The sequence below is a fragment of the Mustela erminea genome, chromosome 15 (genome assembly GCF_009829155.1).
Source record: "Mustela erminea isolate mMusErm1 chromosome 15, mMusErm1.Pri, whole genome shotgun sequence".
NCBI lineage: Eukaryota > Metazoa > Chordata > Mammalia > Carnivora > Mustelidae > Mustela > Mustela erminea.
The window spans coordinates 55707462-55733887 of NC_045628.1; the positions used below are offsets into that span (position 1 = coordinate 55707462).

Sequence of the window (26426 nt, forward strand, 5' to 3'; positions counted from 1 at the left end):
GCCCTCTCTTGAGGACCCCCCACTCCACAGCCCGCCAACGCCCGCCAGCCCCTGCGTCCAGGGCAGCTCTCGGCCAGGGGTCAGCGGTGCAGGGGAGCCCGCTAGACCTGGCTTAGAGCGCGGCCACCCCAGTCTGGGCCCCGGGCCTCGGCGGGCCCCCGGTCCCGGAACCCCCGAGCAGTGGCGCCCCCGCCCCTATGAGCGCACAAGGCCGGGGACCGCCGGAACGCTGGGACCCGCCGCGTTCGGGCGCTGGCTCCCGACCCGGCAGCAGGGGCCCGGGCCGAGCGGCTCCGCGTGCTGCGCTCCGGCCGCGCAGTGCGGGGAGGACGCGCGGCAGCGCCAGCCTCGGGGCCGCGCTGGTTAGGTAGCAGGGGGGACCGGAAGGATGGCGAGGAAGTAGGAAAGGGTTTCCTGAGATGAAAGATTACTTCCGTCCGGGCTCTGGCCTCTCTCTGGAGCCGGCTCGTTGGGGGCAGGGGAGCGGGGTGCGCGGGGCTCGGGGGCAGCGCCTTGCCACCTGCAGCGCCCGCAGCGGGCGGGACGCGCGCGGCCCTGTCGGGGGGCTAACGCGGGGGGATTCTTGCAGGTAGGAGTCGAGAGCATTTCCTAGCGCCCAAGCCATGGTGGCCAAACAGCGGATCCGGATGGCCAACGAGAAGCACAGCAAAAACATCACCCAGAGGGGGAACGTAGCCAAAACCCTGGTAAGGCGGGGGCGGCGCCGACCGGGCAGAGCGGGGCCGAGCGGGGCAGAGCCGGCTGGGGCGGGGCGGGGCGGGGCCGGCCGGGCGGGTGGCGGGCACCGGGCCCGGCCTCCCTACTCCTCGCTCCCGGGCCCCAGCCCGCCCCTCCCGCAGGGTCCCGCAGCGTGGGCGCTGAGAGCCGGGCTCTGGGAGGCGAGGACCTCGCGGTGCTCTTGCGGGCGGCGAGGGCCGGGGTGGTGGTGGGCCCCTTGGGGAGTGGCTGCTGGGGTTACCACGGAGGCTCGCAAGAGCCTCCCCAGGAGAAAATGGGGCCTTTGTCTCTGGGGAAAAACGGAAAGTCACATCCTTAAGGAATAGTTAAACCAACTGCGTGACATGGGGCCCGGAAGTAGGTGCTAGAACGTTTGGTGAATGAATGAGTAAATGGAGGCCACTGATCATCACCTCCTTCCAGGCTTTGACCCCTGACCTCCACCCTCAACAGACTCCCACCACGATAAGGTTTTCTCTCCAGCCCCTTTGTAATGAGGCCGTATAAGTTGAAAGGGCCCAAAGTGGGAAATAAGGTTCAGACCATGTTTCCCTCCACCCTCCTTTCTCTCCTTCGCCTCTTCCCTAGTGAGGCCTCTAACCATCAGAATGAAGTTTAAATTCAACATTACTCTATCTCACCCTGTGAGCTCTGGTGGGTCCTGATGGTATGATCCAGAACTCTGGAGAATAGACTAAAGGTTTTATCACTGGAGTCTAAAGTAAAATCCGGGCCTTACACACAGGGTTTTCTTTTAGCAAAGCAGAAGATCTTCAAGAGAAAATGCCAGGCCCGTGATTTTGGATTCTCAGAGGCATGCCTGGGATGAGTTGTTGGGCAGTGTTGGTCTCCAAGTCTATGAGCCAAGGCGCCTGGAATCTATTATCCTAGACACATAAGCAAAGTCCAGCTGAAGCTTGGGGTTTGGCTGGAAAAGCTTGCAGACCTGATGAGGCAATTCCTTTTAGCCAAAGAAATGATGCTAGTTTGTAACTGAGCAAAAAGCTGGAACTGCTATCATCACAGCAGAATTCCTACAAAACCAAGCAGTACCATGACAGAGAAACCTTAGAATCAAACTCAGCTCTGCCTAGAGCTGTATACACAGCTCTAGACTTAAAGTTATGCTTGAAATTCTCTCTTTGGGTGTCAGATTGTTTAGGTGTGACTGAGCAGTAAAATGCAATTACACTATTGAATCAAAAACACTTTTCACCTAGATCTCTTTTTTCTATTTGTTTTTACTCAAAATAAATAAATAAATAATAAAAAATCTTGCTATCCCAATTGACCTTGAAAACAAATTTTAATTGATATTAAACCACTTAGGGTTTTATATCCCTAGGAGATCACTTTGTCCTAGATACCATACAGATTAGCTGATGTGCTGAAAAATCTCTGGTTCCATGGTTCTTTTTAATGAACTAAGAAACAAAGAATTAAGGAAGTTATTAACTGAAGGTTGACAAGTATGGCCTGCAAAAGTAGCAATTCTAGAACTGGTTTGCAAAGCCAATGTATCCATTAGGCTTGGTAAACTCAACAACTGCCATGTGGAGCTTTTTAAGACCATTGGAAAGTGAGAACTGGGGGAAAGCGAAAGTTACTTTCTTCAAAATAAGAAGATTTAAAATTGGGGGATAATGTTTAAATATCTAGAAAATGTACTTACTCCCATTTCCACTGAAGTAAACTTCCAGAGCTACATTCAGATTTCTTTAATCTATGATGTGAATGAATTTTAATAGGTTCTGATAGACCATGGAGTGGGCCCTTCTAATGTGCCTGGCATCTGGGGTGGGGGTGTCCAAACGGCCCTATTACATGTGTAATGAAAGTTTTCCAAACCAAGCCACAATCTCTGTTTATCTTCAGGTGGTTAGAAGGGCTCTTCGGCTGCCTTTATTGTAAACAGAACAGCATCGAAATAGAAAATTGAAATTTTCTTTCAAAAGGAAATACTCTAAATCCTAAATCTCATTTTCCTAATTGCAGGTCAAACACAATTATACTTTGAAAGATGTAACTTGCAAGGGATAACCTATTCAGGATGCGATTGGGGAACATGTGAACAGATTATAACTGAAAATTCAGAATCATCATTCAGAAATAAATCCCTTCAGTTGTATGCAGATGTTTCAGTTTTTCCTTAGCTAATAGCTATGGCATGAATATTATTCTCCCAGATAGCAGATAAATCCAAGAAACAAAGAAATAGAATAATCGTTTTGTAATTACACAGTAGCAATTTCTTCATGAACGAAGGGGGATGTAAACTTCAGAATTCGGTGTTACCCTGCTGGTGTATAAGCACAGGGAAAGCCAGCCTCTGACATTCCAAAGCCTCAGTAAGTTGCAAACTCCTGTTTGAAATGAACCATGTCATTTGCAGGATTCTACTGCTCTTTTTACCTTTCCCAGCGACAGATTGAGCCGTAGGTGCATTGCCCCAATGGGATTGTGCTGGGTACTGCTTCAAAAAAGAGGAACTTAAAGCTCTCAGAAAAAGGATATATTGCCGTTCTTGAGCTCTGCAAGTCCCCCAAATAATACTGATTCACTGGAAAATGTCATCCAACAGATTTTTGTGTTGTATATTCCAGGCTCTGCATGTTGATAATTTGTGTTTTTCTACAAAGGAATAACAGTGGACTCCATTTGGTATACATGCTAGACCAGTCATTCATTGACAGGCTCCCGAATTCACTTGTTGGCTTTGCTGGAGTTAGAGCGAAATGAACTTTTTATATGGCATCGGTGGGATGATAGCAACAGAGCTGTGGTTTCTGGTCAGCTGTGACAGATTGTTAGGGCATTAGTGAAGATGGTGGGGAGGGGTAAGTGCCACAGTCCGTTTGGGTAACTTCAGTTAATATCTTGATTATTTACTTGATATGCCCTTGATCTGGTGTTAAAGGCAAAAATATGATTCAGAACAGCTCTGGGTAAAGTTATGCAGCTGGATAAGACTGATTTTTGTCCTCATGTGGTCAAGAGCAGCTGCCATTCCCTTGCAGCATGTTTCTTTCCTGCAAGAGCGGTGCTAGATACAAGCTTGTCAAGGACACACACTGTGGGGTTTTCATCTTTTAGAGCTCACTGACCATTAGCACTTTAACCTACACTTCTCTAGTAAGAGAGCTGCAGGGACAACCCTATAACCAGTTAGGAAGTATTTATAAAAAACAACAATAGCCTTCCTAGACCCTGTCTCTACTCTACTTGACCTATGAAATCATATTTAATGAAGTTCATATGCTTATTCATTCTTTAATGAACACTCCTTGAGCCCCTACTATGTTTAAGTCCTGAGCCAGGCGTTGCTGTGTGTTGCAACAGGGAAGAGCCGTGGTGGCTGCCTTCATGAGCCCACAGTCTGGCAGAGAGGCAGATAGTACACATATGATCACGAGGATAAATGGATACACACTAGACACTGACAAGAAAAAGTGCATGGCAATATGTAAGTGGTCAGTGAGCCCACTCGAGGTAGAGGACAGGAGGCTCTCAGAATGGAATGGGTAAGCTGGGAACCAAAGGACCATCGCCTTATCTGTAATAAAATGAGTTCTCTAACTTTTACTGGTGATCGATTGTTTCTGGCTCACCCATGTGAGGAAGCATTAGTGAATTATTCCATTTTTTTCACTCCAACTTCTCCCTTTTTATTTGAGAAATTCACCACCTTTTTTTGGATGCTTCTCCCCAAAAACAGCTTTTCCATTGACTGATTTGATTTTAAGGACCAAGCCCTACCTGCCAATAGACTGGGAGGGGTTGTGGATGGTGGTTTTTAATACATCTGTGCAGTTGGTTGGAGGGGAGCAGAAGCTATGCAGGGCTCTGGGTTCGTGTGGGCACGGTGGTGCCCTTCTGCTCCCCAGGGAATGCGGAGATTGCACCAACGAGAAAGCTTCGCTGAGGTTCGGGAGCTTTATTACAAAATGCTGCTTCCTTCGCATATCCACTCAGGGTTGCTGGGAGGCTTCTGCCTTTCCAAGGATTTCCACGGCACCAACTTGCCAACTTTTTTTTGGCACGTAGAAGATTCTGAGAAAATGGCTGTTCTGTGACCTTACTTAGAATCCACAGATGCGGGGAATTAAAGATGAGTCCTTTAATGGAAAACACCCAGGTTCTCTAATGGGGCAGACCTAAATCACAACCCTTGCTCAAGTTCCCAAACTTCGGGGGTCCATTTCCCAGCTACAAATCGGAGATGATAATTTGCCTTGTACCGCGTTGTGGGTGGTGGAAACAGGGGTCGTAGACTGCCTGGGAGAGAGCCTGGCGTAGAGTGTGCCTTCCACACATGGAAGCGATTTGTCGTAGCATCATTTGGGGCTCCTGAATCACTCAATTGTTTTGTGTATTTTTACCCCATCTGTCCCCAGAATAGCTAAGCCCACCATGTTCACTGAGTTACAAGAGCATAAATAAGGTCATGATGAATCTTTTCATACCTATCTGGACCCTTTACAGTTGAATTTCTTCATCTGTGTCTGCCCACTGGGCATTGAGATTGGATCTGTCTCACTCAATGTGAGTCGTCTCAGCCTTTAGTGGTGTCTAGTAATACCCCACAAATGTTCCCCGAATCAACGAACCTAACCTTCCTTTCCATTCCTTTTCAGAGGCCGCAAGAAGAGAAATACCCCGTGGGACCATGGCTGTTGGCACTGTTTGTTTTTGTTGTCTGTGGCTCAGGTATGGGTTTTTCACTGACCTCACAGCCCATGTTCTGCTCTGTCCTTCAGAAACACACTTCACAAGTAAATAGACAAAGAAGTATATTGGCCTGGGATTCAAGTTAATCACTGACTGAAGCCTTCCTCTCAGCAGGGTTTGATTTGGTCGGTCTCTAGTCTAGCAGAGCAAATACGAATAGAGATAGAATTGATATACTATCAAATCATAATCATAAAATGATTACACTGAGCCATTAAGCTGGCTATAAACACTGTAGAGTTCAGTTAAACCTTTGTGTGGAAGCATAGCCTAAAAAGGGCAGTTAGGACAGGAGCACCTGTCTGCCTGAGATAGATCCAGATTCCAGAGAAAGGGAGAGGCTTTCTCCTTAAGAGGAAATGCCACAGAGCTCCTAAATAGAACTGAGCCTTTGACCTGCGCCTCAGCATACATTCCCCTCGTACTGGAAGGTGGTAAGTTCAGAGAACTTTGCTTACACTCATGTGTAAACACACACACACATGCACACACACACAGGAGAGGTTTGAACAAAGGATTATGCATTGTTTCTAGCTGAATTCTGTTATTGGGAGTCTTGTAATTTCTCCATGGGTTGGGTCTCGAAAATAGTGCTAAGTGAGGAGAAGTGAGGTCACTTCTAACAAGGTAGGCCTTCGGAGGTTCCCAAGATCTTAAAGAAACAAAACTGAACTCCATTCCCAGTGATGTGATTCGAAGGGAGTCCTTTACTCAACATGGGGATCCCTCATCTTTAACAGAAGTTACCCAGCCTCTGCTAGAGTACTTCTGAGGGTAGAGGGCTCACCTCTTCAAAAAGCCTATTCCATTTCTGGATAGCTCTAATTCTGTTAGAGGTATCTCCCCTCTTTTGAGCTACACTGTGCCGTCTTCTCAATAGTTCAGGTGTGAACTCCTAAAACCACAAGGCATGGCCTCATTGTCTTCCGAACATCCTGAATCTTCAGATTATTTTAAAGATGAGTTTAAAGTCTGCAAACTGAACTCCCCTACTTCTCCCAGCCTCGCCTCATAAGATGTGGTTTCTGGACCCCTCTTCTGGATACACTCCATGACACTCTTACAGAGCTCATACAGAGCATTAGCAGCTGCAGAAGTGGGTCTAGAAATGGTGTGACTGCTACAGAGGCAGGAGGCCTGTTACTGCCCTTGATCCCATCACTCCGCTTCTCTCAATATGGCCCGAGCTTTGGTTCATTTTCAGCGGTCACAGCACATCCTAGACTCACACCGAGCTAATGACCCACCTAGCGCCACCAGGCTCTTCTTTACATAAACGTCCTGCAAGCTCAGAAACGCATCTCCACACACCACCCCCCAAACCAAGTTGTCTTTTATCCCCATCACACATTGCTTTATTGCACTCGTGGCCCTCATCAACATATGAAATTATTTCATTTGCTTACTTATTATCCATTTTCTGCCACTGGGACATAAGCTCAGGGAAGGCAGTGGGTTTTTTTGTCCAGGAAATCTGTACGTTCTTGTAAGAATCTAGCACACAGTGCGTGCTCAGTGTGGTTGGATGGACTTGTGGACATGAGGATGGTGAATGAAGCCAGATACAGCCCGCACTGTAGATACCCAGCTGACTTCTCTGAGACCTCATACAAAGCCTCATGAGTATTTCTATTAAAATTTTGTTGTCGGTTGTCAGTTGTCTTTCTACAGAGTAGCCACTTAGTCTAGAAATATAGAAGAACAGACACCGTAAACGGCTTGCCGATCTTACCATGTATGATTTGGTCAGTGACATTACATGATATGGTCAGTGTATCACCTTCATCAGCAAAATGCAGTTCAGAGCAGTGTAGAAAACTGCAAGGAATTCGGTGCATTGATGCCACGTTTCCGTCCGCTGCCTGCCCATTCCTCTGTCACACATCACCTCCGATGATCCCGTCTCTGCTTTTCACACCAAAACAGAACAAAGAAAACGTGCCGCACAAATATCAAGAGAAGCAAATCTATATAAAAAGGCAATCTCCATTTTCAGGCTTTATGGCCAGCCTGTACGTTGCTCAATCTTGAACCTTGAGCCTTTTATCTAATCCTCTTTCCTGGCCAGCTTTACGGTCTCTGAAAACATGCTATTCCTCCAAGTCACTGATGAAAGTATAGACATGGCGAAGCCCACGGAACGCAGTTAGAGAAAACTCCCTTTAGGCTGACCTTGAGCCTCTCAGTAAAACTCGTGCAAACCGTCACCATGTGGTGGGGGTCCCTGTGGGCCTGGCACAGTGCCGGGCTCTGGGAACACAGACGCCTCCGGAAGGCTGCAGGGACTGAGCGGGGTGAGGGGGAGATAAGGAAGCCGTTTGTTGTACCTGGGGGCTGAGTGCTGTGATAGCGGAGTGCCCAGTGTGCTTGGCGGGCACGGATAAGGGACTGTCTCTGTCTGTGTGGACTGCTGTGACAGAACACCACGGGCTAGGTGGCTGCTAAAGAGCGGAACGTCATGCTCACAGTCCTGGGGGTAGGAAGTCAGACCGGGGTGCCCGCATGGCCGAGTGAGGGTCATTTCTCCTTGTATCTTCCTGTGGGATCCTCGCATGGCAAGAGGGTGAGGGAGCTCTTTGGGGTGTCTTTCATGACAGCACTGATCCCATTCACGAGGCCGCCCCCCTCATGACCCAGTCACCTGCTAATTCCCCTAGCTTTTACGGCCGTCCCATTAGACATTAGGATTCCAACCTGTGAGTGCAGGAGAATGCACACAGCCAGACTACAGTGGGGACTTCTAAATCACACCAGGCAGAGGGCAAAGTTTCCCAGAGGAAGGGCTGTTTGCGTTGAGCACTAAAGGACAAAATAGCTTGAGACAGTACTGCCAGGCTCAAGACTGGCCAAAGCCCAGTCATAGGGATCCATGAGCCTAGTCATCCCACAGCCAGGGTTCTCAGGGACTAAACAGATCCAGAGCCAATACTGTTGTCTTTTTTGATGTCAAGATACACATTAACTGCTTCAGCTGGGTTAGCTAGCCTGTGGGGGGCAGGGGGAGGCGATTCAGTCAATAAAGTGATTTGGTCCGTTTTTCTCAAACCCACGTTGGTTCTCAATACTCATCCTTTTCGAAGGGCTTAAAAACCTTCTCTAAATTACATTTTAATTATAGTCTTGCCAGGCTCTCGGTCTATATAGTGGGAACAGTGTCTTTTTCCCCCTGGGTAAATTGGGACATCTGCTGACAACAATCTTTTGGAGTTCTCCCAGCCTTCATTCGTTTTTCCAGGGATTAAATACATTGGCTCTGTGATCCTTTCTGTGAGTTTGTGCAGGGGCCTGGGATGGGAGGCTGCAGGGCCGGAGATGCGGATGTCAAGCTACTGAGAGGACACAGCCCCCTGCCCCCGCCCCCTTTCAGACCCCTGCTCTCCTAGTCAGGAGTTGGGTCACCTTACTTTCTCTGTGCTCCGTTAACATGCTACCATGATCCCTAAGTGAGGGGCCTCATCTCTTTTCAAATTGTAACTAAGACTCATCCACTACCGCCACTTTTTTTTTTTACAAGCCTTTGCTCAAGCCGGGCACTGTTCTCACAGAAATGTGTCACTCCTCCCAACTTGTCCTTGGTACCGTGCCCTTCCTTCTATCTTGGCACGTGTCCTTCGCTAGCCAAGCATGTCATGAAAAGCGCAATAACTCCTCCCGATCTATCCCTGTGGCCACCTCCCTGGGACGAGTCACGATTCCGTTCATCTTGCAGAACCTCCCGTCCCTCTTGAGTTTCTCCCTCCGAGGGTTCCAGGGCCGGCATGTTCTCTGCAGTGTGGGAAGGAGGGCGGTTTCTGCCCCAAGTCCAGCCAGGCAGCTCCTCTGCTTCATGTCCTGAGCCGCCTCAGGGATGGGGTCACTGGAGCTCCTGGTCACTGTTGTCTCTGAATCCGCGGGGCTGGTGGTTCTGTTGCTGGTCCATGTTGCTGGTGTGTCTGTTTTTATGCAGGAAACTTACGGAAGCTTCGAAGATTAATGAAGGTGTGGATCATGGATCTGATTCTCTTGAAAGACTCGCTCGCATTACCTCACTCTGTTAACCCGTTTTTCTATTAATGATTGGTTGGGCAAAGTGCTCTTTTTAGAAATAGTGTCGGCGTACCTAGGATGGGTAAATATTCAGGTCAGGCGAATCATCAGGAACGTACATCTTCTCTGCTTTCTTAGCTAGATTGTGGGAAAGGATCCAGACTGGGAAAATGTTGGCATTGAAGTATATGGTCTCTTATTGGCCACCCTTACTCCATTTTATGTGGAAAAACAAGTTCCCAAACCTCCAGGGGGTTACTGGGCTCCTTAACTATGGGGAGTCCTGACCCCTTGCTTCTTTGTTGTGACCTTCCTCATTCTCCACACATGCCTTTCATGCCTGCCATGCTGATAAGAGCAAGATAAGGAAAAGGAAGTGGGGGAGAAGAATCAGTAAAGTGGGGAGGGTACAGAGTGCAGCTGCCCAGAGACCCCTGGCACGAACACGCAGCCGGCGAACGCCCACCCCCTCACTAGGAAACCAGATAAGAGCGCCAGACCTCCTGGGGCTGCCCTGAGCTCAGGCCCCGGGTTGGAAACCCTAATACATTGTCCCATGGACCTGAGTTGGAGGAAGCTCTCTAAATACACCCCCTTCAGAGTAGGTAGATTTCCACTTTCCATGATTGCAAAAGGACTCTTGGGCAAGACACTTCTTTGAAACCTGACCAATTGGCTGTAACAGGCTAAGAGGTTAAGAGGCCTTGGAGAGGGGGGATAGTTCTGGAATGTGCCAGATGTAGGTTCAAAGCTGAGATTCGCTATCAGCTGGACAACCTTGGACACATGATTTACTGTCCCTATCGATTTCCTTTGTGATCAGAGAGGGAAACTAGTAGCCCTTCACCCATAGCAAGCTTGAATCCTACAGCTTCCATCAGTGCCCTCACGGAAGCCATCATGGAGAATGGTTATGCCACCAGAGGGTTGGAGGGGGTGGTATTTGGCTTCCATTTGCCTTTACTCCTTCCAGGCTCAGCCCCTCGCATTGGTCTTGATCTTTCACAAAGCAACAGGCCCTCCCTCTCCACTCCAAGGATGAGTGTGAGCAATTTAAGTGATAACCCCCCCGGGTTCATGAGACTCTCTTCTGATAATAAAGCATCAGAATCTTTCAGACCTGCCCACACAGGAAAAGGGAAGGAAAAGGGAAGCCCCCCACATGCAGAAATCAATGAATAGGGGGTTGTACTTTAAGTTGCATATCAAATAAAATGTAAGTTGCATTTCCTTAATCCAACCTGAATGCACCACTGTTTGGCTCTAGGAGTTTTCTTTGTGAGACACATAAGTTTTGGGAACAGTGTGTTCTTTTGAGATACAGTATTCTCCACATTGGACATCTCGGGCCATGCTGTCCTTTGTTTTGTTTAATTTGGTAACTATTGTTATTCATATTATATACATTCTGTCAGAAATCTAAAACCCGTTTCTCAGCTGAATACCTGTTCTGAGTCTCCTCTGAGGGTGATTCTGAATAAGCCAGAAATTTTTCTCGTTTAAGTCTTGGCCTGGGACTTGGTTTGGCTTGGGCCTTTTTAACTGGTGGGATTTGTCTTTCCTTGGTTTCCAAGGACCCCAGATGCACACTGAAGCCCAGAGGATTCAGGCCCCTCCCTCGCTTGGAGACTTAGCTGTGTTTTTCTCTCCCTGGTTTATAAAAACAATATCTTCCATTTCTACAGGCAGTGGGGCTCTTTCCAGATAAACAGCTCATCCTGACTGTCCTGGTCCCCAGTGGCAAACCTGCCTCCTTGAGAACCGTGTGATAGCTTCTGAGGAGTGCTTGTTGTTATCTGGAGACTCAGAGACAAGCGTGACCCAGAATGTCTGTCTGAGGCGGCAGAGATGTTGTCACCCAGATAGGCCAACAGCTATCTCTGGGAGACACTTGCGGTCCTGACGTACTGTCCCAGAGCACTAGTGAAGCTAGTCACCTCTGCCTGCGGCCCCCAACCCAGGCCTCTGGGGTTTTCCTCTCCCCTTTGTCCTTAGCAACTTCAAGAGCCTGATGAGGAAGGCTTGGGAGGCCATAGTCGAGCTCTGGGGAAAGTATGCTGCAGGTGAACAATCACGTTCGCCCTAAACCAGGAGGTAACAGCAGAGTCCCGTGTTCATCTTTGCCATTCCTGGCCAAGGCTTTTGCTAACGTTCGGGCCACTGTGTTGGCAGGATAACCCAACCATCTTTGGCATTTTCAGCTTTCCTCTTTGACTAGAAGCCTCCTGGATTCGATGAAATTAGGTCTTTTCCTTAACTTGTTGGCTGTTCAGACAATTTGGTTGGTGAGTCAGCATATACACGTATCTTGTGAACCTGAGGCATTATTTACCTTTTCCGAGCCCTGGTATGAAACTGTACATTGACAGCAGCAGTCTGAGGCAGCACTCGTTGCAACATGGCCATACCCTTCCGCATCCTTTCCCCTCACTGAGGTTTCCGGTGGATTCTTGGAGGCGTCATCTCATTCCCATGATCCCTTGACTCCCAGGGAGAAACTCTTACATACCAGCCATGTGCCGGTTCCTCCCTCAGACTATTTCTCCCTCACGTATTCCTAATTTCAATTTTATTCCTCTCGCTCTGGCCAAGCCTGATATTCATTTCCTAATTAGAGATTATGAGAATTTTAATGGCTACAGAAGCATGGGTATTCTCGAAAGTGATGAGCTTATATCCCCCATCAAAGGGAAACCTCTCGGGGAATAAGACTAACCAATGACTGCTATTTCCTTCGGACTTTTCTCTATTTTCCAGTTTTGTCAATGAGCATGTATTACTTTTATAATCAGAAAAAATTAAGCGTATTTGAAGAGGAAAACATTTAGACTAGTGGTTTTTAGCCTTTTAAAAAAAAAAAAAAGATCAGCTGAATTCTGTTCAAATGTTAGAGGGAAATAAATGAAAGAGTAGCTGTTCTGGTCGAAGTGGGACCTGTGTGTGTGTGTGTGTGTGTGTGCGTGCGCATTTGTGAGGGAATGTGTGTGTGTGTGTGTGTGTGTGTGTGTGTGTACGGAGTACCTCTTGTGTTGCTGGATATTCTGATTTTTCCATGCCAGGAAGGGAATAGATATCTGGACCCTCTTTGCATATCAGCAAGGAAACTGCCCTGGCCCAGAGCTGGTCTCTCACAACAGAGCTAATGCCTCTCAGGAGAGGGCCTGCTAGGTTGATCAGGCATGTGAACTGTGAGTTGCCGCACTGTGTGTGGGCAGCGACATTCCCTTTGTCTGTCACTTAACAGACTACACTCTCCTGAATCCTCCAGGGACTCTGCGTGCTGGGGGCTCAGGGGAGGAGGAGGTGAGAGCGTGTCACAGGGCCGTTTTTCAGGACAGCCTCCTCAGAACAGATGTGAAGAAGTGCTTCCCTGAGATGTTCGTGGCTGGGCCTGAACCCCTCCTGTTCCCCAAGCTTCATGTTCCAGGTGGTCCAACTGTCTCCCTTGACATAAGGCCCCTCTGTTTCTGGAAGACCCAGCACCCCCACCCTCCCTAGAACAGGCGGCTTTTGTTAAGAATGGTGTGGAGGAGGGTAAGGGCCAAGCTATGTGTGTGCAGGCTCCGGGGCCAGGCTCCCCAGATTTGAAACCTGGCTCTGCCACCTACTAGCCGTGTGGCCTTGTCCAACTTCTGCCCATGCGAACCCTTGTTTCTCCCATTCTTAAAAGATGTGGGGATGGTCTCTCACTCCTAGGACCTTAGGAGCTTGTTACTATTGTCATGATGTCAATGACCCTTGGTCACACTGTCTCCCCACCTCTCGGCCTCCCAAGCAAGGTTCTGACCAAGATTCTGAATGCTTACAGAGAAAGAGAGCATTTATCTTTCTAGTGACTTTTTTGGGTTATGTTAAGAAAACTCGTATGAGGATAGATAGCTCTGAGGTTCTGAGGAGGCTGTGGCAGACCCAGCTCCCCCTGGACAGGTGGGGGACAGTTTGTCAGTCAGAGGTCGGTGGTGTCACCTCTGCTGGGATAGCTGGAGCCTCTTCTCTATTTCTAGAAAGAATTCTTTATAAACTAGCGGATAGGAGTGAGAAGGACCTCTGTGTACAGCTGTTTTGGCTACCATTTCCTGAGTACTTACTACAACACAAGGCCTTACATGTACCTTTTTCTTCTTGTCTCATAATCCTTACAAAAAGGCTATGGTGCTCATTTTTCCAGATCATGAAACTGAGGCTTATGGAGGAAATCAGCCCACATCCCACAGCTAAAGCATGAGGGAGCTGTTACCCAAACCTGAACTCTAAACCCATCCACTTCCTATTAACCCTGCCTGCCTTCTCTCTCACCACTTCTCCCCACGTACTACCAAGTGGACGTTTTCCACCAACCTTAGACCTCTAGTCTACAACTGCATGTTGAAAACAACTCCTGTTAAAACATGTCCTACTCTCCCTGCCAGAGGTTCCAGGTGCACGGCCATCCTAGGTCTGCTCCCAAATGGATAAAACCTTGACCCAGCCACAGGCTGCTTGCTGACTAGGCCACCGGTCACCCGATCTCCTTACTCTTTTCTGGACCTTGCTCCAGGACAGACTTGAATTCACCATGTCTTCAGGTCGACCAGTAAACACAGGCCTTTCCTGGAGACCTCCAGAACGATCTCAAAACTGTGACACCCAAAATTGTTGTCACATCCTCTGAGGCTGACTGGCCAGCAGAAGGCTTGAGGGACTGAGCAGGCCTGGAGGAGCCCTTCTGTTTCACCACTGGAGAAGGATTGAGGACATTCCTCTGCTCAGGAACTCCTGCCTCGGGACCCGAGATGGACACTCTGGAAAAGATGTCTCATCTGCCTCTGGCTCCCACGAGGTGAGCTGCAAACTCCCTCGTTCTGTGCCACCGTCTGCCCTGTGTCCCATGGAGCATTTGGGTCTGTGTATGGTCTGCCGCTCAGAAGAGCATTTCTGCTGTCTGCCATTTTATTGGGGATAGAGGGCATCCCATTCTTTGCTAATAATATCCCTTCTTCCCATAGTGCCTTTCTGCCCTCGTGTATCCCAGGCACTTCTCTCTCTTCCCTCTTCTCCATCTCTGGAGAAGCTACTGGGAAAGGGATCGGGAATAGTACCCTACCTTTGACTCTCTTTGTACTGAACCTTCCTGAGAGCTTAATGACCCACCTTTGCAATATCTTATTTCTTGACCTTCCTTCTTGTCTCTCACAGAACCTGTCCTTTTTCTTACCAGCTCTTTTTTATTATTACTTTTAAATGAAAAATAATCAGAATTAAGTCATTTCTAGAGTTGTCTTACCCTCCTAAATGATATTCCTCTGGGCCATCACAATCTCTCTCCTCAGTAACTCTTTTTATCTCGCTTCTCCTCAACCTTATTTTCAATAAAAGTGGCCTTCTGAAGTTTCCACTTGTCGGGAAGGCAGCTTTCTGGCAGTCTCCTCTTGTCTAGTTGTCTGATGGTTTCCTGGGGGATCCCTTCCTGCCATCCCCATGTCCTTCTGGCACTCCCAATTATTGGGATAGGTCAGTCCCCAGGGTAAGAGAGGGTTGGGATGACATAGTCCCAGGACTTAAGGAGTTTATTGTCTTTCGTGACTTTCCTTCCCTTCCAAAGACTAAGCTCTTGCAACATTGGAATTTAAATGTGGTCATTTGCTGTTGACTCTTGGTCCACAAAATAATTGTTTGAGGGTTTTTTTTTTTTAAGATTTTATTTATTTGACAGAGAGACACAACCAGAGAGGAAACACAAGCAGGGAGAGTGGGAGAGGGAGAACAGGCTTCCCATGGAGCAGGGAGCACGATGTGGGCCTCGATCCCAGGACCCTGGGATCATGACCTGAGCCGTAGGCAGACGCTTAACGACTGAGCCACCCAGGCACCCCAGGGATTTTTAATACATGTTTTCCTCCATGTTCTTTGCAATTATTCACCTTTTGTTTCTCCAGTAAGTATTTACTGAGGAACTACTATGTGCCTGGAGCTGAGCTAGGCCCAGAGGTATAGTCAGGAGCAAAATCATCCAAGGTCCCGGGGTGCCTGGTTGACTGAGTTGGTTAAGCATCCAGCTCTTGGTTTTGGCTCAGGTCGTGATCTCAGGATCGTGGTATTGAGCCCCATGTAGGACTCCACACTCAGCAGGAGTCTGCTTAGATATTCTCTTCCCTCTGCACCTACCTCCCTCACTCACATTCTCTTTCTCTTAAATAAATAACTACAGCTTTTAAAAAAAATCAAGGTCCCTGCTTTCCTGGAGCTTACAGCCTAGTGGGAAAGCAAGATGAGTTCATCAAGTAGTCATGCTGAAATATATGAAATTTCAGCCATAACAGTGTTTGAAGGAGAGACATGTAAGACTGGGAAAGAGGCATCAGAGGCATCCTCTGAGCAAACGGTTCTCCAGGTGTGGTCCTTGGACCAATAGCCTCAGCATCACCTGTGACTGACCTGGCTAGAAATACACATTCTCATTTCCCACTCTGGACCCACTGGATTAGAAACTCGGAAGGGGGGGGTCCAGCTTCTGTTTTCATGCGTCCTCAGGAGACTATTGTACACACGACGTGGGTTTGAGAATTCTTGCTTCTGATGGTCAAAGAAGGCTTCCCTGCAGAAATAACTTTTGGATTAGAAGGGAAAACCAGGCCATAGGACAGGGCGGGAGAAATCTTAAAGACAGAAAAAAATGGCATTTGCAGAGGCCTTGTGGTGAGAGCAGAAGGCTTTTGAAAACACGAGGGATTACCCCGAGAAAGAAGAGTAATAAAAGTTGTGCCCAAGCAGGTTGATAAGGCCGGAATACGCAGGTCATGGAAGCCTCATCAAGGATTGGACAATAGGAAGCTTTGATGTACTTTAAACACAGGGATGACACAATCATATTTGTTTTCATTTAAAGAATAATACTAGCTACAGTATGGAGCAAGGATTGAAGAGGAGCAAGAGTAGGCCAGTTAGAGGGCATTGCAGGGGTCTGGGGAAGATGGCAGTAACTTGCACTAGGGTAGTTTCCAGAGGCAAGGAGAGAAAGGTGCATAATTGCAAGATACTTAGGTCAAGTCCATGGATCTTTGGTGATCAGCTGGGGTATTAAGGAGGAGTCTGGAATTTTGGGTTTACATATAAGATGGAAGATAGCGATGTCAAGTCTGTTGGTGGAAGGTGAGCATGAGAAGGTTCTGTTGCATTTGAATGTCTTTGAGCCACCTATGTGTAGATCTCAATTAGATAGTGGGAGGTGTGGGTCTGGAGCTCTGAGAAGTCAGAGCTGGCAGTACAGTACACAGATGAGTCATCCAAAGCTAAGTGCCAACTAAAATTGTGGGCTAGGGTGAGGTAGCCCAGGGAGAAAGAATGTTAACGAACAGAAGAAAGCCAGAATGCTCATTGAGGAACATCATTATTCTCGTTTACTGGTCAGGTGGAGTTAGAATGACCCTTACAAAACCCATGGCATGTGAAGAGCCAAAGAGAAGGAAGAAAACTAGAAGCCAGGAGAATATAGGGTCACGGAGGCCAACGGAAGAGAGGGGTGAAGGAGGGAGTGGTCAACAATGGCGACTAGGGAAGTAAGACAAGAAGCAGGTGGGAAATGCCCTTTGGATTAAGTGAGGTGGAGGGAGATTTGTGGCTTTAGTAAGAAATATTTCAGTGGACTGAAGAGAGCAGAAGCTACACTGACGTGCCTTGAGGTGGGGATTGAACGTCAGGAAAGGGAGTGAGTGTAAACAGCTTTCTCGAAAAGGTGGTAGAGTGGAAAAGAGGGCACCTCTTGTTGGCAGATGTGGAGTCAGGAGGATTGTTCTGGTTTGTGTGACCATTGGGCGTCAATGATGCTTCGAAATGCAACGATGCATTCGAAAGCCTAAGTATTTCATTGCGAGGGGGCTGGTTAAATAAAATAAGAGATGGGACTATCTGAGTTTACTGACGATCAGGAAGCTAAACAGGATGCAGAGGGCAGAGGCTCCGGGATTCTGCAGCTCCTGCTCCAGCCTGGACTTTTCTGAACCTCAGCGACCTGCCCAAGGCCAGATGCCCTGACCTGGAATGCCTGCCGTCCCTCCTTTTCTTGGCATCTCTCCTCCCTGCTGTCTGGCTTACCCACAGCCCCTTTGCTACAGCCTGCTCAGCTGTTTTCTCAGCTTTGTTCACCCACTGTTAAGTTATTAACTTGTCAGGGTCCAGACTCCCCACTTCCTTTCCCACTTTGAACCCACTGTTGGCTCCCTTCCTGTTCGCTGCCTCGCAAAGTCAGCACTTGGAAGCCCGGGGCTGCTCTGCGGGTCATTACTGGCAGCCACAGACAACTACAATTACCGTAATTGGTATAGAATGCCGAAGGCTTCTTAAAGACATTATTACAACTAAAAAGGAATAATAAACACAGCCATCTCTCCATTATCTTAGAGGTGGAGGCAAATGGCGAGCTTAAGATAAACTTTATTCAACGTCATTTCTCCAAGCGTGTTCAATTTCAGAGTCACCTGTAACCCTATGAAGGACCGTCAGATTCTCACATGTTAATGGATGGATTCAGTAGGGTCAGGAGTGATCTTTAATAAGTTCTTAAAGCAGATTCAGTCACTGGTAAGTTTTAATACAAGTGTGGAGACTCTGAAACTAGAAGATTTTTGTCTGAGAGTCTTTAGAAACATTTGCAGCCGGTCCTTAAACAGAACTGGGTGGTTTTATCATTACCCAGCACTTTTGAAGTCATGAATTAACTGAATGGGGCATGACGGACTTAAAGCACAGGCTGTTTCCTATTTGTCGACCTCCATTTCTCGTCTAAGGATAAAATTCAGGGAGAAATAACATTTTCGAGCATTTTAGGATGGGCAGATTCTTTTGCTTAGGTCATGATATTTATTCCTTGTAATGCTTTGAGATCCGTATTACCTACAGGTGTACAAATAGAGGAATCAGGGCTCAGAACTATTCGGGAATTTCGCAAAGCACGCACCTCTAGAGAGCGGTAGGCAGTCCTGGGCACTTGAGCTCCCGGCTTCCTGCTCATCCGTGGAGAAGAAGCAGTCATTCCTGTAGGAATGGGAATATTAGCAACGAGCCCTGTGCACCGAGTCCTCGATGCACGCAGAGCCTTCGTCTGTGTCGTGTCCTCTAATCCCTAGAACAGCACTGCAAGCATCACGGTCCTCGTTTTACACAAGAGGAAACAAACGCCAAACGGTTAAATTATTCGTCCAGTCTGTCACACGGCCCTCCAGTGAAGACCTGGTGCCATCTGAGCCTAACATTTCACTGCACCCTTGTCTGTCAATATTCGGGATGTTTCCCTGATCCCAGGAACAAAACATGAGGCGTGGTAGATGTAAACAGTTTTTCCCTAACGTTGCTGAATATTACAGCCGCCTCCCAGCACTCTGTTGGGCTGGAAGATGGAAGAATTTACTTAATTTTTTTTTAATTAAATTTATTTAATTTTTATTCCCTGTCAGCCTTGGGAGGGGAGGACAGACTTGCCCGCCATGTCCGTAAGGTACTTTTCCACCCAGGTAGCAACTTCTCCCATCAAGACGCATCCCCAAACCCAGAAGCAGCCAAGCAGACCTCTGAGCACAACCAGAACTAAATATCGAAATCCCTTCTTCGCTGTATCTGGAGAAGAGCCCTTCCGACCTTCGCCCAGAGCGGGCTCGCTTTAATTTTCCACGTAATTCTAACAGCCTCCGTGTTCCACTGGGTCTGTAGCAACATCATAATGGAAGAGGGCCCATCGCAGGTTGGTATTGTGACACCAGAAAGGTGAGCAGAGATGGTCATAGTGAAACAAGACAGAAGCAGAAATGAGAGCCCAGCGTACAGCCCGGGAACGCCACGCACAGACTCCACGGCACTGCTCCAGTGAAGTCAGATCAATGACTCTTTTTCATTAGGGTCACACCAAGGATTTATGAAAAATTACCATTGCGTCATGTTTGGGGACAATCCAATTTAGGAGAATAGTGATGATGTGTGCAGGATTTGGGGTTTTTGTTTTTTGTTTTTCAGGAAAAAAAAAAATGCATTCATGCTTTATCTCTCCTTCAAGTCTAGCTATCCAAGAAAGATTGCCCAAGGCCCTGTGTGCTTAGTCTTTGTACACCTGAAGCACAGTATTCGGCCCACAGTGCTGCTCACTAATGTTAGATGATGAAATGCCAACGGCTCGTTTCCTGAGGACTCCAGAGAGCCTGTTTTCCTGCGGCCTCTCAGCTGCATTCCTGTGTATTCTGTGTTTAGACAGGACTCAGGGAAAGGATACCCAGCTTCGTGTCAGGAAAAAAAAAAATCCTGCCACACAGGGTAGCTGCCGTGTCCTTCATTCCCGTTGGCCTTGTCAAGACTGACCAACATTGCTGGCTGGAGAGGGTGTAGAACAGAAGCTGGGCCTGACTTTCCTGGGACGCATGTGACAGCGAGAGCTAGCACCAGGCCGGGGGAGCTGAGGAAGCAGCTCTTAGCAAAACAGGCGAGGGCGCCTGGAATCCTCTGCGGGCTTTCAGGCTCCCACCCCCAGCAGGATAAAACTAGTGTGGCTAGGATGGGAGCTCGCTGTCCTGCAGAACATGTGCAGGCAGCCCCGAGATCTTGCACTGAGGGCTCCAGGCAGCCAGCCCCCGCCCCCCTGCCCCCACGCTTGGCACATCTGCTCCCAGCACCTGGCCCGCGTTTCCAGCTCAGGGGCTGCTTGTTTTCCAGGTCGCCGCTGTTTTGAAAAGGCAGCCTCACTGACCTGTAAAATGGTGAAATGAGTGCAGTGCCCGTATGGAAAGAGCCCTGTCCCCCTCTCCCCAGCGGCCACCAAACCCTTCTGGGGAAGGGGGGCCATAGCCCTACATGCCTGAGGGAATTCTGGCCTTCGCTCCTGATGGAATTAGCAGGAGTTATCCCTAAATCCCCGAGGCATCCATCAGCCGACCCAGCCAGGCTGCCTTTTTAAAGAAGTTCACTGACCTCTTGTTAACTTAACTCCTTGTTAGGAAATATCTAATCAGCTGTATGCTCCCACATCCAGGGCCCAGGGGTCGGCAGGAGCGGGGCTCACCATGGGCTGGGGTTTCCGGCTGCGTGCTGCCTGGTACCTGAGCTGTCTGTCTTGTTTTCCTCTTTCAGCTATCTTTCAGATCATTCAGAGCATAAGGATGGGCATGTGAGGAGGCTCGGGGCTTTGACACTGCCCCTCTCTCTGGAGGGCGGAGGACCACTTAAGCTTTTAGCCGGGTATCTGTGGGAAGCAAACAAGACACACAGAATAGAAAAAAAGTCTCCCTCAGTTGTTCCCTGATCACTTCATCGTGGATGTCAGACCAAATTGCCTTCTCACAGGACATCTTGGTACATCCGTGTTCTGGAGCGGAAAGGACATTTTGCTTTTCTGTTGGCGAGATTGGTAGCTCCCAGGTGTCCACAGCAGCACACTGTTTTCTGGTTTGGCCCTTGGTTTCACTGATGTATGCATGTGGTCTCTGAATGATCACCAGTTTACTTTCTGTGGATACAACCCCTCCTCCATTGGGAATTGGTTTTGCAAATAAATGTCTTTGTTCAACCTTACACCATGTGTGGGCTACCATGAGAATACTGAAGTGAAGAAAATGCCAGCATAGCTCCAGGTGGGGTTGGGAGAATGTGGGGGAGGGGGGGGAACTGGGCTAGAGGATTGGGACAGGGTCAGGAATCTGTATCTGGGGAACCAGAGCTAGATTTACCTTCAGGGCTTTTGCCCAGAATGAAGTCCCAGGCGGCTCTAATAACCTTGGATTTTCCACCCATTCCACTCTTTTAAATTTTTTGATCTTTTGAGGGGGTTTTTGTGGGGTTTCTTTGTTCTTTTTTTGTTTCAACACAAAAAAGGCACCTACAAAGTGTGTTAAGTTTCGATTACCTGTTATCACCTCTTTGTCTGCCTGAGGACTTGGTGGGGAACAGATGTCTGAGGCCTCTTTATGAAAATCAATCAACCTTAGGTCCCAGCCCTGCCCTAGTGAGGAGCACAGGCGGCCAGGAGTCCCGGAGTGAGTCCCACCTCACTCTGGGTGGTCAGCCCCAAGGCTGGGAGGGTGAGACCCAGGGCTTGTGGGTACAAACCTCCCCTCCCTGGCCAGCCTCCCCACGGCCTCTCAAAGTGTGGTCTGCCTCTAACCGACATCCCAGCATGAGTGGGGTAGAGGGGGAGTGGAGGGCATATCAAAATGCAGACTCTGGGGTTCCACCTCAAGTCTGCCAAATTTAAAGTGCTACAGGCGGAACTAAGAGTAATGTTTTGTCAAGCTCCCTAGGTGAGGCTTATGCACTCAAAATCTTGAGGATCACGATCCTGAGAAAGCCCAGCTAAAGAGGGAGTGAGTTTTGACGCCCTCCAAGAAGCAAAGGCACCCCAAGCATGCTCTTAAGCAGACCGATCCTGGTGGGGCAGAGGGGAGGGAGGGAGGGGCTAGTAGGCGTGCCCTTTTGTTCCCCTTTCGGTGAGGCCTAAGGAAGTCCTAGGGGCAGCCACAGAGATCAGCAACAGGATTGGAGATGCACCCTGCAACTTGAAACAGGCCTGGGGTGCATTTTAAAATTCCATCTCTGCATTCTTGGCAGTTTTTTTCATTCCTGAATATTATGAGAGCTTTAAACACGGAAGTGGCCAGGACATCTGGGGGCTGGGGGGGGGGGTGTCCACTGGAGTCTTTCACCCCAGACCCTTCAGGGATTTTCTTTAAGGCCTGCTTTCCCTCCCATCCTCCTTTTCCTCCTCTCATTCCCACTGAGAAGGGGGAAGGCTTTGGAGCAGGCTTGCTCCAAAATTAGCAACCCCAGGAAAGCCCCCCACCCTTGTGCTCCTCTCACCGCTTCCCCCCCAACCCCCTCCCAAGCCGGCAGAAGACACTTGCCACCACAAGGGTGCACACGAGATGCTCTGCGAGCTGGTTCCCCTCGTCCTGTTGGCTCCGCTGCCCGCTCCCTTCTAGGTCACAGCGTAAGACCAGTGTACTATGAAAGATCAGACCTTAGGGCTCCTGCCAAGAGGCTGGAAGATGAAAGGCCACTTGATGTCAGGTTTACCTGGTCTGTGCTCTCGTCCGCACCATCTCTAACTCCCACAGTGCCCAGACCTGATCTGAGGATGGCCTTGCTCTTCCTGCCCTGAGAGCAGCATACCCACCAAACCACTGGCAAAGGCCGTGACTGGGCCCTGTCTTTGGGGTGCCTCCTTTATTGGATGGAGTCTTCCACCAATACTAGTTTGGTCTTTTCCACAGTAGTAGTAGTCCATGGGAGCGATCATCTCTCTTTCAAGGAAAGGGAAACTGAGATTTAGCCAGATTGGGCTCCAGATAAACCCAGTGGTCCCCGGGTGACAGGTGTGGTGGGCTGAGTCAGCAGCTATGGGTAAAACTGCCTGAGATCAATCGATCTCCCCAAGCTATGCGATCATGCACAAATTGGTTTTCTATTACTTTCCAGGTAGCCTCCCAAAAGTACTTGTATGTGACTGTCTGCCCTCCCTGGTGACTTCTTCTGTCACCCTTCTGAAAGAGGAGACAGGGGCTGCCCCAAGTAAATCAGGGTCATGGTTGATTTATGCTGTCCAGCCGAGACTTAGGGACATTTTGTGCCGTGACACATAGTCAGAAATACATGGCAGCCCAAAGTACAACACACCCACCAAAACAGGTTTTCTAGAACCACACTTACCCTTAACATATGTCATGCGCTCTTCTCAGCCCCCGCACCTTGGACCATTTAATTTCTCTAATGCACCCTGCTCAACAAGTCTTATAACCCAAGAGTAGGTTCCAACCCACAGTTTGAAAACCCCGCTCCTGGAGCAGAAAAACAAGCCCTTTGCGGGAGACAGATGAGCAGGACTCACAAGGTAAGAAAGTTTGCATCTCACTTTACATTCTGGTAAGAACTTGAGTCACACCAGTCACAGCCCATCAATACCTTCTATGGCCTATAAGCATTCTGTCTGGGTCGTTAGGGTCCTTCGGCAGATCCCACAAAAGAACACTAAACCCCTTGAATTCATTGAAATAACGGGAAATAAACACCACATTCCCTTTGTCAACAATCACTTGCCATTCCTCACCATCATTTGGGGTGGGGATGTCTGTTTTTTGTTTTGTTTTTATGTGCAGTTAACCAGCATATAGTACATTATAAATTTTTGATGTAGTGTTCAATGGATGGCTGTTTTTTAAAGCTGGAATCCACTGTGGGTTCGGCTGAGACTCAGTCTCCTGGGAAGAAGGGCAGATGCGTATGTATTGGTTTTTAGTGTCCACATGATTCTGAAGCTGCCCACCCACCCAATAGCATTTGGGAAACAGTCACTGGTTTAAGCTTTGACTTCATTTAAGCCAAAGCGAGGACTCAGCAGCAGTTCCCCCAAACCTAACGGTGCAGCAACCCTGCACAAGAGTTTCTCCCGTCTCTGACGAAGCATTTGGGCTTCTCTGCAGAGCTCAGCGACAATGAGACTCTATGTCTTATCTGGCCCCAGGTCTTGCGTGTCCTTTGTCGTCTCAAGTAGATCACAGAGAGGGGTACACAGTGGCTTCATACTTGACTCCAGGAGCTCTGTAGGAGGGAAGCCTGCATGGTGGGAAGGCTAAGAGCTTCTTCCAGGACTCGACCTCCCAGAGCATACTTCAAGATCAAACACTGTCTCTGGGAAGGCTAGCGCACTGATGAAAGAGCTCGCTGGTCCAGAAGAGAAGGAAGCCGTGCTTTGCTGAAAGGCAGTTCTGATCCTCTGCAAACGCAGGAATATTCTTGCTTAAGATCCGGATGTTGCCGTGCCGGGGTAACAACTGGAAAGCTCAGTCCCTCAGCCGATGGACGTTGACTTCTCTCTCACACGAGTCTGGCTGGAGCGGGCTGGCCAAGCTTCCCTTCATGGAGTGTCCGTGTAGTCCAGGTTACGCTGCCGTCACTACCCAAGGTCACTGTGCCACTGAAAGTGAGGTGTAGCAGGGATAACAGTCTTCACTGCCCTGGCCCAGAGGGGACCCTTCACTTCTAGCTCACCATGACATTGGCCCCTGCGAGTCCCATGGCCCAGCCTGTCTGCAGGGAAGATGGGGAGACGGCAGCGTACACGGGTATTTGCAGAACTGTTTCAGCCATTACACATCCTTTTCTTGAGCATGTGGTGAGACTGTGAGACTCCGTGTTCTGTTGAGGGCAGTTTTCTCGCCATCACTTTTCCTTTTTCTAAATTTCTAGATCTCACGGCGCTCCTTAGGCCTTGAGGGCCCGTCTGTGCCTGGCTCACAGACGGGAGCTCCAAGTAGGTTCGCTCTGTGCCTGGGCAGGTGACCTTGGCGTTCATCCCTCAGCCGGGATGTTTGTAAGCGTGGAAGCGGTTGCTCTTGATGGTTATACCAGAAAGAAAGAGAAATGGCCCAAATTTTACCGCAAAGCATTTTTTTTTAAAGATTTTATTTATTTGAGATCACAAGTAGGCAGAGAGGCAAGCAGAGAGAGAGAGAGAGAGAGCATGGAGGAAGCAGGCTCCCTGCCTAGCAGAGCCCGATGTGGGACTCGATCCCAGGACCCTGAGATCATGACCTGAGCTGAAGGCAGAGGCTTAACCCACTGAGCCACCCAGGCAGCCCCAACCGCAAAGCATTCTTAAGCATTTTACAATCTCAACACATTTCTGGTTTTTTGAGTCTCCCCAACCAGTCAGTAGACTCCCAGCGAGCGCCGGTGGAGGGCTTGCCGTGTACAGATACCGCTCAGGGATTTGTTTTTCTGTGCGTGGACTCCTCACAAAACGCCCCTCAGGTAGGTGCCATCATTATCCCTGACTCACCCAGGAAGAAACTGACACTCAGAAGGTTGGAAAAATGTGCCCAAGAGGACACTGCTGGTGAAGGAGGGAACTGGGATTCAGACCCAGACGCGCTCAGCACCAATATCTGAGCTCTTTATCATGGCGCTGCCCTTCCCAGGGGCCTGATCCTAATGAACAGAGAGAACTGGTTTTGTTTGTTTTGTCTTAATTTCACGGCTATACATTCCAGACACAGACCAGTGCCTGGAGCTCAATGATTGTTCATGAAATGAATGATCACAGGAGTCAGCAAATAGTAGTCTCTTGATGAATACACATACTCTTGGCAAGACTGGAGCGGCGGGAGATAGGACTAAATTGTAGAAATGGCCCAGGCCCGGAAGTCAGGCCCCTGGCTTCTTGCCCCGGCTTCTGCCCTTCACTTTGGCTCCCGACCTTGATGTCCACAGCCATACATTTGAAGATATCCTGCCCTCCCACATCACAGGGCTGTTGTGGGAAGCAAATGATATGATGTATGTGACATCGCTTTGAAAAAACTGTAAAATGTATACAAATTATATATGTAGGTAATTACATCTATGCATACAATTATGTATGTAATCATTGCTGGCAACCATATAATAATATAATAATAATTGCTACCCAGGACAGGTGGGGACTCCATAGGAAAAAAAAAAAAAAAGGAAGGAAAAGAAAAAACAATTCACATTCAAAATCCTACCCCCCAACCGGGATGCCGTCTTCGAACAACACGCTCTCAGCGGCAAGAATGCCCAGACAGGAAAGTGTGGATGGGTCGACACAGACAATCCAGGTTAATGGAGAGAATTCAAAGTTCATATAGTACTTCAGTGCTGTGGGGAGCTTTTTTTTTTTTTTTTTTTAACTGTGTTTTATAGTCATTGCTGAAGGCAGAGTTTTGTTGGGACTGAGATGGTCCGGGCTCTGGAGGACCATCGGCGTCTGTTAAGAGGCTGACCGACTGCGAGTTTCACTCTGATTATACGTTATCTTCAAATGCCCTCACAGGTCGGTCCTGAAGGGAATGGACCCAGGACGTGCAGGACAAGTCATGCAGTGCTGGAGATTCAAAACCGCCGGGGAAGGCGGGTTGGGGGAGAAAAGGAAGAAGGCGAGGAAAGAAAGAAAGCAGGAGTGAGGGGAG

At 48.6% G+C, this 26426-nt stretch overlaps 1 protein-coding gene across 8 annotated transcripts; it reads left to right on the forward strand.

Moving 5' to 3' along the window:
- The first annotated feature begins 192 nt into the window (after nucleotides 1-192).
- SERP2 (stress associated endoplasmic reticulum protein family member 2) lies at nucleotides 193-21009 on the forward strand. 8 transcript variants are annotated; one of them, XR_004279203.1, is made up of 5 exons: nucleotides 229-367; nucleotides 590-707; nucleotides 5373-5445; nucleotides 13902-14311; nucleotides 20578-21009. XR_004279203.1 is itself a non-coding variant. In XM_032315004.1 (4 exons), exons 2-4 carry the CDS (start codon nucleotides 624-626, stop codon nucleotides 19052-19054), a joined length of 291 nt encoding a protein of 96 aa, XP_032170895.1. In that variant the 5' UTR covers nucleotides 193-403; nucleotides 590-623; the 3' UTR covers nucleotides 19055-20571. The 8 variants fall into 8 exon arrangements, 7 of the variants coding, with proteins under 7 accessions (XP_032170895.1, XP_032170896.1, XP_032170894.1 ...); XM_032315004.1 differs by lacking the exons at nucleotides 13902-14311; nucleotides 20578-21009 and adding an exon at nucleotides 18921-20571 and having other exon boundaries at nucleotides 193-403; XM_032315005.1 differs by lacking the exons at nucleotides 13902-14311; nucleotides 20578-21009 and adding an exon at nucleotides 18921-20571 and having other exon boundaries at nucleotides 193-399.
- The last annotated feature ends 5417 nt before the right edge of the window (nucleotides 21010-26426 follow it).

Coding starts and splice junctions, on each gene's coding strand:
- SERP2 (XM_032315004.1), top strand. CDS start 624: ATGGTGGCCAAACAGCGGATCCGGATGGCCAACGAGAAGCACAGCAAA. Junction 708..5,372: donor GGAACGTAGCCAAAACCCTG/GTAAGGCGGGGG, acceptor ATTCCTTTTCAG/AGGCCGCAAGAAGAGAAATA. Junction 5,446..18,920: donor TTTTGTTGTCTGTGGCTCAG/GTATGGGTTTTT, acceptor ATTCCCTGTCAG/CCTTGGGAGGGGAGGACAGA.